Source organism: Paralichthys olivaceus, chromosome 2 (genome assembly GCF_024713975.1).
Source record: "Paralichthys olivaceus isolate ysfri-2021 chromosome 2, ASM2471397v2, whole genome shotgun sequence".
In the NCBI taxonomy this organism is placed as follows: Eukaryota; Metazoa; Chordata; class Actinopteri; order Pleuronectiformes; family Paralichthyidae; genus Paralichthys; species Paralichthys olivaceus.
In genome coordinates, this window is record NC_091094.1 from 23238497 (window position 1) to 23252753 (window position 14257).

Consider the following 14257-nt stretch of genomic DNA (forward strand, 5'->3'; position numbering starts at 1 on the left):
ACCAATACAAATAAATATTATAAATCTAAAGGGACATTTCCTCAATGATGCTTTTGGCAAGACAGAAAACAGACACATGAAAAGTCACAACAGTTTATTTTGCAACAGAGAAAAGATTTCGAAAAATGTTGCCACATATATGAGTGAGCATCTTACTGCAGATTTGAAGATACTTAACATTCAACAAAGGGACCAACCTGTCATCATCATATACAATATATGTGATCATACTGATGAGCTGTAATGTATATTGAAGAATCAGTCAATATTATACATATGATACATTTAAATATGAATTATATTTCTTTCTGTCACTTAAATATATTATGCAGCACATTTTATTCATCCACTTCTCAAGATCAGTTGTTGTTCTTTGTCGAAACAAGATCACATGCAGTGAAATAGAAGTAACGTCATTAATTCAAATAATGTGTCCAGTTAATGATTCTTCTCAATATTTGTCTTTCCAACAAAATGACTTAATCCATGCTTTGCTGCGGATTCCAAATAAAGATGAACCCTGGAAACAAATGTAGAATACAAAACACGAGAGGTACAGTTCATGCTCTGGAGATCATGCATGCTGTATATGAGGCAGCGTGATGGAAGTCCAATCAATGACAGTCCAATCAATGTAATAAATGTCCATCTCATGGTGGTGGTAATATAGGAAAAGTCAAGGGATCCCCAAAGTAATTCGGATTAATCCTGTGGGGACCAGGAATAACTGGAACTATCCTGGATGGATCAACAGATCATCTCTCAAGTCACATCAATTACACAACTGATACAGCAATCCACTGCTAAGGGGTGGAGCAGGTCTTCCACTAACCAAAGAGTCGGCGGATCAAGTGTAAGATACTGAACACTAAAATGACTGTACATACACTGTATGTGTGATGGCAAAAAAGCTTTGAGTTTTCATCAAGACTAGAAAAGCTCTACATAAATACAAACCATTTATCATGTAAGAGGGACAACCATATGAGGTTTTAGAGAAATGCCCCTTTAATGACTTGTCTCTGCTACTCAGCAGTGACTTTTTACAATTCACTGATTCATTTCCACAATGTGTTCTCACCACAGGGACTTAGTACCATACTTTGATTTGTGTCCTCACACTCGGTGTCCAGAACTATCGAGGTAGAGACATCACTGTGGACGTCCGGCTTTTTATCTGCTGACCGACAGGCTCTTGAGACTGATGTACAGGGAGCTGACCATGGTGGCCTCCTCCTGGATGGAGTCCTTCAGCTCTGACTCGCGCATGCACATCACAGCCACCAGTCTCTTGGGCAGCTTCCCGCTGAACAGCAGGTAGATGCAGGGGTTGGCACAGCTGTTCAGACTGGCCAGCAACATCAGGATGGTGAAGATTGCAGCTGGAAACACACAGAGATTCATATGAGCTCGGTTTTATTTATATTCGTTGTTATTTAATCGTATCTCTTTAAGTAAAGAGGATCTACTCTTGGTTACACATACTGTTTGCCCAGATTATAAAAAGTCAGATCTTAATGAAGAACTCTTTATACTATGCCTCTTAGTGTAGTATACTGTACTATTTCTCTAAATGCAATATCTTTCTCTATTTCTCTTAATTTTTGTATTTATCTTACATAATTTCTAGTCCTATTTCTCTTAATGTAGTACTTCACATTGTGTAATATCTTGTTACATTTTCATGTACTATTTCCTCTGTGTTGTAGCTTGCATATTTCTCTTAGCGTAGTATGTTCTATTTGTCTTCATTTTGCATCTCCTACCATTTCTCCAAATGCAGTTTAATGTACTATTTATATATTATGATTATCCATATCACATGTATCCTAAATGTGTTTTTTCATGTAACAAGTCCACAGTGATCTTACAGTGAGTGGGCGCCTCCACGTCCCACACGGACCACAGCTGCACGGTGAAGAAAGGCGTCCAGCAGATGATGTATGCGAGCACGATGACCACGGTCATCTTCACCGTCTTCGCCCTGGCTTTGGACACCCCGGCCACGCTGCTGGCCCTGGAGGAGAGCGCCTTGGTGTGCGCCTCCCCGACGTGTTGCGTCTTCATGTGGAAGTTGACGTGCAATGTGCGGCAGATGCGCACCTGGCACACGATCACCGTGAGAATGGGCAGCACGAATATCACCAGAGTGGTCCAGGTCACGTAGGCTCTCGGTCCCCACGGCTTGATGAACTGCGCCCAGCAGTCGTACACACCCGGAGCGACCTCCACCCGGGAGAAGATGAACACCTGCGGGAGGCTGCCGATGAGAGACACGCACCAGGCGGCGCACACCGGACCGTTCCAGCGCGCCCGGCGCCTCTGGAACTTCACCATGGGGTTACAGATGGCTTGATATCGGTCTATCGTCATCGCCACTATCATGTACGTGGAGGCAAACATCCCCACCACCTGCAGGTACTTCACTGCGCGACACAGTACGTCTGGACCAACGAATCTGTCCGTGATGTCCCACATGAGCTGCGGACAAACTTGGAAGAAGGTGACCACCAGGTCTGCGACGCACAGGTGGAAAACGAAGACGCGCATTCTGGAGAGCTGCTTCCTGCGCTTCCACAGCAGCAGCAAGAGCCCAAAGTTCAGGATCCCCGCAGTGATGAAGATGATGGACAGAAGAACTATTTCCACCTGAGCCAAGCGCTCGTTCCGCGGTTCATCCTCAGGAAACGCAGTCTCCAAAGTGATGTTACTGATATTCACACTTGACCAAGACATGCTCTGAGGCTTAAATTCAGCGGAGTAGCTCACCACCCTGATATTACCATTCCAAGTGAATCTAGTTAAAGTAGAGACATTTAAAAACACAAATGGCAGCAGCCAGCCTGGGGTTCAGTTTTAGTTTTTTTCTCTCAACAAAAGTATTTTCTATTGTGGGGGTTTAAAGGATAAAGTCCAATAAGAATGAAGTTGAGAGTCCAGGCAGAAAGTGAGGTGTTAGTAATGGAGAGTAGGGGGCTTTATAGCTCTTCTCTGTGTGAGGGAGGAGCAACCTCACTACTGCAGAGAAAATATTCATATCTCTCAGATACACAAGTGTAAGGGATTTACACATACATACATACATAAAATGCATTGTAATCTGCAGAGCAATTCAGCCTTTTTAATTAAAAAGAATATTTTCAACAGAACACATTGTCTTCACTAAAAACAAAAGATATTCATGTAACTGCAGGTGAACCAAAGAGAAAACCAGCAAATCAAAACCAGACATCTGTTTCCCATCATTGTCTTATCAATGAAAATAAATATTTATTTACTGAGCTCAGATTTGAATTCACTTCCCTCATGTTTCATCTTTCCACACCAGTGCAAGCAGTGAATAAGTGCTGTCCAGATTCAAATCTGCATCATTATAGTATCAGCTGTTATTCTGAGGGACTGACACAAACAGCTCTGTAATAACACATCAGCTGCCATTTTCCATAACATGTTTTCCCATGATGTGGCAGCTGCGATGATCAGACCATATTGTATGTTAGCTCTTCAGATTTACATGGTGATGCAGATGAAATCAAGAAGCCCTCAGGTAATTTAGAATGAAATTGCTTCCATCGATAGGTACACATGTCTCTGTTCTTGTGGCGTCCTCTCTCGACAAAATGCACCAGTGTGCTCGATCAATACCAGTGATCAGCAGTTACCATGCAGAGAGTCCAGACTATTTGTCAAAATAAGAAAAAAAAATAAAAATAAACACCTCTGCTTTATCTAAGTCTTTACGTGACTGAGGAGTTCTTCTTTGTCCATCTGATAACGACTTTTCTTCCAGATGTCGCGGAGATTCTGTAAAGTGGCCCCAATCTCCTTGCCAGACGTGACGCCCATCCTCCTCAGATCGTGACCGCTGACCGGGAATCGAGGGATGGACCATCTGCAGAGCTCTGCCAGCAGCTTCTCCTCACCTTGATACTTCAGCAGCTCGCACACTTTAATTTGAGAATCCAGCTCACGACTCTGGAAATATGCAGCATGTGTAAGAGTTTTAGATCTTTAAGTGTTGTCTATATAGTTACATATTCAGTACAATAAGAAATAATCAGAATAAAATAAACCATATTTATATAATTATCGTCTCTATTCCTAAATCTGGATTGGTTCACAGACATCACATTTTCTCTAACCAATCATCACCCACTTCTGACCAGTTAAATGGGCATAAAAAGCAGGAAACACTAAAATAACCAGTATTATTATTGAATGATTGTGTTGTTTTAGTGTCGCTATGTTTTTGAGAAAAGTCAAATTCTAAATAGAAAGGAAACAAAAGCACATCTTAATCAATACACATTCCCATCTACTGAATAGTAATATTTCTGAGAATCCCTGAGCCTCATTAGTATGGGTGGGAACATGTTGCATGCAGATGGGGGTGATTGATGCAGGTGGACCACAGTTCAGCAAAAGCAGGGTGGTAAGACAGAGGGAAGGGTTTGTGTATTAAAAGCAGTGCTGTCTGTATATCTAAAAACCTTGAAGGTGAGGATATGAACTGTCTTGTTTCGACCAAATTCATACACACAGTAGTGTTTTCTATCACAGAAGCTGGAACCTGTGTTTGGTTCATTGTCTTTTTGCTAAAAAAATTACAATAATATGACTGAACTTTGTTGAGCAGCCGCTGCATTGAGCTTCACAATCACCCAATCAAGCTGTCATGGGCAATCACCAGCTGCTTTCACCGGCACGTAACATATTACCTGCTGGAGAATAATTAAGGTCTGCCCAGAAGGGGACACGTGGACTGCAAATTCAGGGAACTCTCGAGGCTAAAATCAATCAGACAGTTCACAGCATTCTGCTAGGAATCTCTGAATGAATGAACACAGTGAAATTTGTAGCCTTTTTTTGACAAACTTACGTCAATGATAAAGTCAGTGAAGGGTTTGAGACTGTGCGGCTCGTCTTTGCTCTTGCACAGCTCCCGTCTTTGTTTGACCATGAACAGAGCCAGGTTCTTCTCCTCCCTTGAGACCTTCAGTCGGAGATCCATCTTCTCCACCTCCTCTGGACAGTGAAAGAGAGCAGCCAGGATGGTCATGGGCTTGGGAGAGTGGTCTTTGGCATTCTGCCACACTTGCTTCATCTCGCCAACATCGCCATCTGGAGGTAAACCTATGGAGGATCAAGGATCGGGGGGATGAGCAGCAGCAGAACCAAGAGAAATGGATTTTATTGTAACAATGCTAATATCTTGCTCAAACAAGTATTACTAAATAACCTTTTGTTAAATTAATCATAGAGAGACACTGGATCTGATTTATGCTAGAGTTCACAGTGCCACAGAAGTCAAGAGGACTCAAAGTCCACTTCATCTCAGAAGAGGACATTGACTCCTTCCATTTTTAGAAACTGCTCCAAATTGTTCAGTCCTTGACCTTTACTGACACTATTGATCCTTTTCACTGAGCCTCGCACTTCTCAGATAATGACTTGATAGCAGTCATTATGTCCTGTAGCCTACTTCATTTTCAGGCATGTGAGTCATAACAAAGAGAAACGCATGTTCCAATATGTGGGAACATTTTCTACTAAACTTACCTATGTACATACAGTACATACATTGGCAAGATGCTCAAAATGTTTGCTACCATGGAGCCATTATAAACGTTTCTACCTTAAATAGGAAAATAATGGACCTATTCTTTTGTTGAGGTTGAGTCTTCAAATTTATAACAGTTAACTGTGTGACCGATTGGGGTGTGGAGAAAGAGGCCAATTACAAGGCAGGACACATGAGAGATGCTGTTAAGCTAAGGATCAAGCCTTCTTGTTTCACATGGAAGCCTATATTATAATGACCTTATTCTGCATAAAACATTATTACAATTATGATGTTTATATTAGTTGCTAATAGAATATTCCATTCACATTCATAGTTACATAATGTTACAGAGTATAGTCTGATTATGACTCTACAACAACATCAACATTACGTCTTTCTACTCAAACCCAGGACAAAGAGTTGTGAAGGTTGGCAACTGTTGTGTGTCTATGTATTTCATAATGTGATTAGAATAAGTACATGTCTACATAATGTGACCAAGGCCAGAATACCCTCAGTTCAATTATTGCTTATTCTGAGTATGACCTTATTCAGATCCAGGTCATCAGAAAAAGCTATTAACATGGCAGTGTATTATTCAGACTTTTGCCTTGATCTGGTTAATATCAGAATATTGTTGGCCATGTAAACCTATCTAGTGTTCCAGAAGCTATAAAAAACTTCTTTGCATCCATCTCACCTATGTACTGGGCCAGTTCCAGCTTGTACATCAGCTCCAGTAGATGAGCAGCATGGTTACCAACCACCATCTTTTTTAGTTCCACCCAAATCCGTTCTCCCGATATCGCTGCGAGTCCTCTGCCATTTTCCCTGATGGCTGTCAGCGTCTCGGGCTCGTGGTCATCAGGCTCTAAAGCCACCCTGCCGTAGAACCTGGGTTGAATTTAGAGGGCTATGGTTAATACACTTTAAAGAAGTTGAATCAAGAGAAGATTCACCCTCCATTTTATTCAGAGCTTAGTTTGAATTGGATAAGACGAAAATAAAATGAAACAGCCCACCTGAAATATCGCAGTATTCTCAGATAATCCTCTTGGATTCTTTGCTCAGCGCTGCCAACAAACCGAACTTTGCGGTTTTGCAGGTCTTCGTATCCTTTGAAATAATCATATAATGTGCCATCGAGACCTATAACAACACGATTAGGAAATTAAGGACAGAGTCCGAGAAACTGTGACCATCACCACAGAGAATACATTCACACCAATACAGTTTCATTTAAAAACACAAACAATGTCTGTCGATCAGTATCTGAAAACACAGATCACATGACCATTCATAGACACTGTGCATGAGGAGGCTGGTGTAAATAGGGAGTGGATTGTCTATTCTGCAGTTGTTTGCAGATCATTGAGTAAACAAGGAACAACTGACTGCATCATCAAGTCTGTTTCTGCTTGTGTAAATTAAATTGGAGTTTTCAAACTGTAACCTGTACCAGCAGCCTTTCCAAAAGTCTCTGATCTCAGGCTTGAAAACTCTGGAGTAGTGTGGATGCCAGGCGTAAATATTGAGAAATTGATCTCCACAACAAAAGCAAATGCAGAGTGAAGTCTTCAACAAAGTTTGTAACTATAGAAAAACACTCTTACCTAAAAACAGGGAGTTGATGGTGAGGTCTCGCCGCTCTGCATCTTTTAGCCAGTCTGTGGTGAATTCCACCTCTGCATGACGTCCATCTGTCTGAACGTCTAGTCGCAAGGTGGTCACCTCAAAGTTCTCATTGTGTAGCTGTAAATAAAGAGCAAGAAAACAGATGAATGGGGGCACAGCAAGACTGCCCTCCTAGTGCTGTGAGAAAATATAGGTGACATGTAATTAGGGAGTCATTTTCATTTTAGTGTCCCTCTACCCACTCTCACTTTTAGGTTTTAAACTCAAAACATTTCTTTCCACAATCTGTACATGGTAAAAGTACTTTCAAATTTAAGAACATTTTCTGATATTTATCCACTCTTATGGAGACACATGTTTCAGTCAGAAACTGCAGGCTCCTCTTACATGCAACTTATTTACATATCAAATGAATAAACACATCAAATCAGAACTTCCTGTTACTGGGCTGCTTATCTCTGGAATACCCACAATCCAGGATGGCTAATCAATTGGCCTCTTTTTCAACCTTAAGACTTAAAACCTACTTGTCTGACCAATCAGATTGACTGTACATGGAACAAATGTCTCACCCTTGCTGTAATGGTCCCATGCTTCTCTCCTTTATTGTTGATCATCCTGATGCCAGCAGCCTGGAACATGCGCTTCATCTCTTCTGGAGTTGCTGTCGTGGCAAAGTCCACATCCTCAGGCCGCTTCCCAGACAGCAGGTCCCGCACGGCACCTCCAGCTATCCTCAGCTCATGATTATTCTTCTCGAATATCTCTGCAAAGACCAAACACATATTTAAAAGCAGTCTGGTAACTTGTCAGTGGCCAGAAGCACAAGAAACTTTACAAATGAGAAAAACATAACTTTCCAAGACAAAAACATTTAATTATATTTTCCATAGAAATTCTGACTCTGCCTCTCTGTCAATCAACTTTTCCTCAAACAAAAATAATTTCTTCCACCAGAGTAACTTTAGAAATCTACAGTATTTTTAGGCTACAAATGAGTGTGCAGTGGTAGTAACCCACAACCACCACCACATGGAGACAAGTAGGACCAGGAGAGCTTTGTCAAGTCTGTTTATATTTTGTTATCTTCAGAATGAACTTGGCTTGGAGGCTATTCATTTGAATACAACCTGCATTAAACAGAATCAAAAAAATAATGTAGGCTCTTGTATTTGGTGCTTTGCCTGTAACCGGGGCTAAAAGTCTAAATATTTGTTACTTGGTTCCTCAATTTTGACTGTTTATTTCTTACTCAGGCCCAAAGCACAAAAAACATTTTATAGGGCCAATGATAAAAAGTTGGAGTATCATTTTACATCTCTAACACAAATGTAAAACCCCACATTAAAACTAATAGTTACATTTAAACATGACTTTACATGTGGATTTTTCTTTCTTGGATTCCCCAGTGACCACTACTAGAACACTGATTTATGAATTAAAAGAATCAGCAAATATCCTTATTTTTATCCACTCTATTAATACATCACATCTGGGAACATGTGGAGATGTGTCAGAGGCAGTGTGTCTGAGGACAAATAAAAAACAGATCAGTCCGGAACACTTGACTGTGCTGACATGTGAGTGGGGAAACTAGCGGAGCAGAGGAGCTGGAGGTTTCTGTGTCTCACCTACGAGTCCGTTCAGCCCCTCGGTGAACAGAGAGCGGAAGTCACTGGTCTTCAGCTGCATCGTGCACAGACTCCTCCACCAGACACCAGCTCTGCCAACCACACGAGGACTCAGCAACCTGCTCCACATCTGCACAAACAGCTCTGTCAGTTAGCTGTGAGCTAGCTAGCTAACGCTGCATGTCGGCGTGCACCGGTCGAGTTAGGTACATACACAACATGAGCAACAGCGACGTGTCAGCGTGTACGTACCAGACAGATCCCACATAGAGTGAGCACAACACGGACACGCGTGTCAGAGGATACAGAAGTTAGTTATCTCTTCATAACATAGTTTCCGTCATTAGCCGTGCTGCGCTACAGGAAGTCGTTCCCTGACGTGCGGCTGCTGACCAATAGGCTCGCGAGGAGGGGCTTGAGGGAGCGCGTGCAGCCGGTATATTCTCGCGAGATGTTGGAGCCTGGCGCTTCAGGTGAGATCACGTTTGATGGGTGAGAGGAGCCGCTGTCAGATCAGACAACTCAGCGAGCAGCAGGCTAATGGCGAAGGTGGAGCTGGCGCCGCTCAGACCGTGGGACGACTTCTTCCCCGGCTCCGAGAGATTCGCCAAACCGGACGTGAAGGATTTGGCGAAGTGGAACAACAGGGTGGTCAGCAACCTGCTGTACTACCAGACCAACTATCTGGCTTTAGCCGTCGTTGTCTTCCTTATTGTCGGGTAAGTTACGTACGGGACGTTATGGTGTCTGCACAGTTGTTAGCATCTGAGTGCAGCTCACTTTGAAGAAGTCTGTGATCTTCTCGTGTCTGTTTGTATGTGTTGGTCTGTGCCCTGTTAGCTGGGGTGTAAGCTGCCACCTTGCAGGGATTTAGAATGAGGGCACAGACAGGATGCGGGGTGCTGCTGCGGAAAAGAGCTGAAGTCAAAGTCAGAAGAATGAACAGACCGTTATTATTGTTCCTGCTACCACGTGATGCACTGTTATTGTTATTGTTGTGTTGTCAGCAGGAACTACAGTCAAACAGTCCCCTCTCCTGTCGGAATAGGATTTCAGACATTTTATTGTTTTACACACATCTGAATTAAAAGAGTCAAATCTCGAGGATGTGCCTGTTGGAAACAGTGACTGAAAAGAGGAAACTGTAAGCAGCGTTTTATTTGCATAGCTCCAAACCATAGCATATATTTACACAGTGAGCACAAACACTTGGTGAGTGTGGAGAGAACAAACTCGGAACAGAAATAAACTAGAGCCCGACTGACATGGGTTTTTTTGGGGTCGCTGCTGATACTGATCAAAGTGAAAGAAACGATATATCATCCAACATATATACTGAATTTCTTCATCCAAGCTTGATTTGCATAATTTCACAGTATCCATCCCCAAATGTTTGTGTCAAAGAAGAGATTAAATATAGAAGTGTATTTAACCAACCTCCTCTCCTGGATAAACTTTGAACTAACCTAAGAAGAAGATAAAAGTCCCCCCTTCTGTTACAGATAATACTGAAATGGGTGAAATCTGCAAATTCAGCCCAATGTCGATACTCACTGATATGACTCTGAGAGGCCAATATTGATTGATGATATCGGCCAATGGATAAATCGAAGAAACCTCTTGCAGAGCTATACTCAATGTGGGAGGCCATCATCCTTTACAGGTTGGGGTGAGTGGAGAAAAATGGGGGAGAGAGAGCAGGAACAGTTGTGTAACCATCATATTTCAGCTCAGACTGGTTGTTATAGTGTAAATAATAATAGTGATGTTTATAGATGTAATAATATTCATGATAGCAGCACCAGTTAATAATGATAATATTAAAGTTGGTCCTGACTCATTCTGTATCATGAGCCATAATCAGACTTCTATTATCTGATGACTCCATACAAGGCAGATTCACTCAGCTCAGGGGCAAAGGCTCCACTTTATGAAATATCTTGGCTTTAGTTGGCACTTTGCTCCAACTTAAGCCCAGTTTACTAAAAATAGTGATGCCCTCAGTCACGCTCTGTGTGCTGGGCTGTGTGATGACATATTGTTGCTATGGATTGTCTCGTCAGCTGTTGCACTGCTGATAGCACAGTCATGAGCGCAGCAGCTTAATCAGCTGGATGGACCCTGTATCTTTGAGGAGGAAAAACAAAAGAGTTGGACATTTCATCAGCGAGTAAATCCTGACTCATCAGGCAACAAGGCTGAACTTTGACATGTTCAGTTTACTTGTTTCATTAAATCATGATGTGCTATGTTAATGCATTTTGAAAACAGCTCACCCACATCTCTGAGTTTACATGAACATTATTGGTAAAGTGTTGTCAATAAACTTAACACACAGACAATAATCTGCGAGCTCTAACAGCAGTTTGTCTCAGGATTAGACTGAGATCCTAAACAAATCTTTAGAAAGATGGTGCAATCGAGACAATCTGTTAGGCTTAAATACATGTAATGTTCACAGTTCAGTGTTTATTTGGTGTCAGTGATAAATCAAATTTAGATTTAATTGTAGAAGGTTTATCCTTGAAATCTAAATTGTCTGGGCAGATATAATATCACAGATCTATTGATATCATCAAATAGGCAAAAGGTTACAAGACAGAAGTGGTTTTGAGGTAATGTATTGTGTTGTCTTCACATAGATTGTCCAGCAGAGGGCATTGGAAAGTTACTTGAACTGGTCCTAATTTAAGGATTAAAGGAATTTAAGGATTTAAAAGGTCACAGATTTAGTGTCATCTAGTTTTATGTGAAAAAATATACCTGTGGTGAGTATATTGATATTACAATTGAGGAAATGTTAATACTGACAATTTCTTCATGCACTATGATGCCATGCATTATATTATACAAGCATTTATGTTATAAATTAAATGTACACAGTGTGTTGAAGTGGCAGCAGACAATGATTGGCCCTTTACTTTAGGAAATAAGAATATCTGCTTGATTGATGCTGTGTTATAATCACACACAAACCCTCATGTAGCCTTGTGTTCTTTAAGAGGTTCTTCAGCCTTGAGGGGCCCAGTTACTCAGGATCCCCAATGTTAGTGTGAGGCTTTAAACCTCAAAGAGCGGCAGAGTAACTGTGAGACAGGCCTTTGGTCACGCACTTAGTTCACGAACGTGACCTGATGACATCACTGCCGCCACTGCCGCCAGGCCGGGATTTGTCACAGAGCTTTTATATCTGAGGCGTCTGGTCAGTGAGAAAACAACAGCAATTACTTATTACTTTCAACATCTAATATATATGCTGATGGTATATATGGTAGAAAATTGTGAAGAAATCCCGATTGTATTTCTGTAGAGCCCAAGAAGTCATACCTTCAAAACTGTTACTTCCACCATTTGTTTGTCAGTTGGTTTGTTTGTTAACAAGACTATGCAAAAACAACTGAGCTTATCACCATGAAACCTGGTGTTAGGATTTGATATGAGAAGAAGCCATAGAAGTTTGGGCAGATCAGGGGAGGGATCCAGGATTTCGTTTAGGGAACTTGTGTTAATAAGTGTGTGTAATTCGGTGCAGCTTGGTTGAATTTAAGGTGTTGGGCCTTGGTGGAGGTATGCACTCTACTGAGAGACATTCTAGTTGGAAATTTTCCACCACATAAAGTAAAGGAAAGCAACTTTATCTCCTTCTGAAACTGTTCTTCTATTGTCCTAATAGTTTCAGATTTATCTTCACTACCGTTTCAATTTTAGTTCTTTCAGTTGAGAAAAAAAAAAAAAAATTCAAATCCATGCAAATTGATACTCACTTCTCAAACCTTATTTATTTGATGAAAACAATCTGTGATACTTTAAGTGGTGTTGTTGTTGTACTGACAGCATCTAAACACTGGGTGGAGCCAGTGACCACACACGTGAACCCTGCCTTTGCTCATGCTGTAAACTGACCCCCTGCTCTCTGTGGCGTCTTGTGTTGCCACCCTGCAGGTTCCTGAACCCTCTGGGGATGTTCACAGCGATGGCAGTGGTGTCGGGCGTTTTCCTCGGCTCGGTGTGGGCCGGGGAGAACCGAGCAGTGATCAACAACTTTAAGAGACAGAACCCCACAGCATTTGTGATCGCCATCATGATTGCCAGCTATCTCCTCATCTTTATGCTGGGGAGTGTCATGGTGTTCATGTCGGCAATCACTTTACCTTTGGCATGTAAGTTCAAGACAGTAATTCATAAAGGTCCTATTTTGATTTTAAACCATAAATGACACATGAAGTTAATATATGCATGTTACTGCAATATAATTTTTGGCATTAAAGTGATGAGAGATGAAAAATAATTTAATAGCTGAATAAAAACCTTTTATGTCTGAGTAATTTTTCTTTTAGAGTACAGTGATCTGTTCATCTGTGCCATTATAAAAAAATCTTCACTCTTCTTAAATTAGTCAAACATGTTGTTTCAGATTCTCACAGACTTTTATCATAGTTTGACTCGAACATAAGTTAATGGTTTGTTTTTGCCAAACGTTTCAACCGTAACCATTTGCTCTCCCATCTGTCTTTCAGTGATATTTGCACACTCTTCATTTCGCCTGCGCAACATGAAGAATAAACTGGAGAACAAGATCGAGGGCGCCGGCCTGAAGAGGTCACCCATGGGTATTTTGCTGGAGGCTCTAGGTCAACAAGAAGAGAACTTTCAAAAGATCCAAAGCTTTCTGGAGGGAAAACTGAAGGAGTGATCGGACATGGAACAGAGCCACATGCACAAATACACACAAACGTCCATATTTTTGGCCAAAGATTTTGACTTTTTTCTTAGATTTAACAAATGTCTGTATCTCTCAGTCTAAACCTCTTAAAAGTATTTTTCCTACACAGCGTGTGAACTTGTGTGTATTTTCTAAAGCCTTGTTATCTTTACCTGGGTTATCTGCCAATCCACCCAGAACTTGTCAGGGCACTTTTTCTCAAAACATCTATGAGTGCACCTCAACGCTGCCTCACATCTCTGCTATGTGGCGTGTCAGTGCTCCACACAGCTGCAGACTCCTCTCCTTGGTACAGAGATCTGCGTTTAATCAGAGCTTCAGCCCTGCAGTTATCCCTCGACTAAAACTGAAAGCAATGCAAGTGTTGCCTTTTTAACAAAGTATTAAAAAGTGCACAGTCAACACACATCACTGCCAAGACTCTGGGTTGTCTGCTCACATAAAACACAACAGTTTACTCGAGCATGCGTTTGACTATAAACAGCAACCTCATGTTCACGCTAATAAAAAGAGCGAGACAAAAGAGAGAAGTGAGTGAGATGAGTGGTGATATTTGAAATGAAAACTTCAAAGCAGCGTGAGGTTTTAACCCGCGCCCATCAGTATTCCGCCCGCACCTCTCACTGTTTAATCTTGACAGTGCCCCCTGGGTGATGGATTGGCCAACTTTGCTTTCCTCTCCACTTACCCCCAATGCTAATCAAT

General features: G+C 41.6%; 3 protein-coding genes across 4 annotated transcripts; 1 reads left to right on the top strand and 2 right to left on the bottom strand.

Moving 5' to 3' along the window:
- Nucleotides 1-1033: 1033 nt before the first annotated feature.
- On the bottom strand, nt 1034-2874 carry avpr2b.1 (arginine vasopressin receptor 2b, tandem duplicate, 1). The gene is made up of 2 exons (XM_020086537.2): nt 1872-2874; nt 1034-1382 (listed from the first exon to the last, which is right to left on the bottom strand). The coding sequence occupies exons 1-2, from the start codon at nt 2734-2736 to the stop codon at nt 1174-1176; spliced, it is 1074 nt and encodes a 357-aa protein (XP_019942096.2). The 5' UTR covers nt 2737-2874; the 3' UTR covers nt 1034-1173.
- A 227-nt stretch (nt 2875-3101) lies between these two features.
- On the bottom strand, nt 3102-9240 carry trnt1 (tRNA nucleotidyl transferase, CCA-adding, 1). 2 transcript variants are annotated; one of them, XM_020086752.2, is made up of 8 exons: nt 9082-9240; nt 8830-8959; nt 7771-7964; nt 7177-7315; nt 6586-6712; nt 6264-6457; nt 4880-5133; nt 3102-3975 (listed from the first exon to the last, which is right to left on the bottom strand). In XM_020086752.2, exons 2-8 carry the CDS (start codon nt 8957-8959, stop codon nt 3730-3732), a joined length of 1284 nt encoding a protein of 427 aa, XP_019942311.1. In that variant the 5' UTR covers nt 9082-9240; the 3' UTR covers nt 3102-3729. The 2 variants fall into 2 exon arrangements, with proteins under 2 accessions (XP_019942311.1, XP_019942312.1); XM_020086753.2 differs by having other exon boundaries at nt 8830-9097.
- A 32-nt stretch (nt 9241-9272) lies between these two features.
- On the top strand, nt 9273-13658 carry arl6ip5a (ADP-ribosylation factor-like 6 interacting protein 5a). Its single transcript, XM_020086755.2, has 3 exons — nt 9273-9548; nt 12772-12989; nt 13347-13658. Exons 1-3 carry the CDS (start codon nt 9370-9372, stop codon nt 13520-13522), a joined length of 573 nt encoding a protein of 190 aa, XP_019942314.2. The 5' UTR covers nt 9273-9369; the 3' UTR covers nt 13523-13658.
- Nucleotides 13659-14257: the final 599 nt, after the last annotated feature.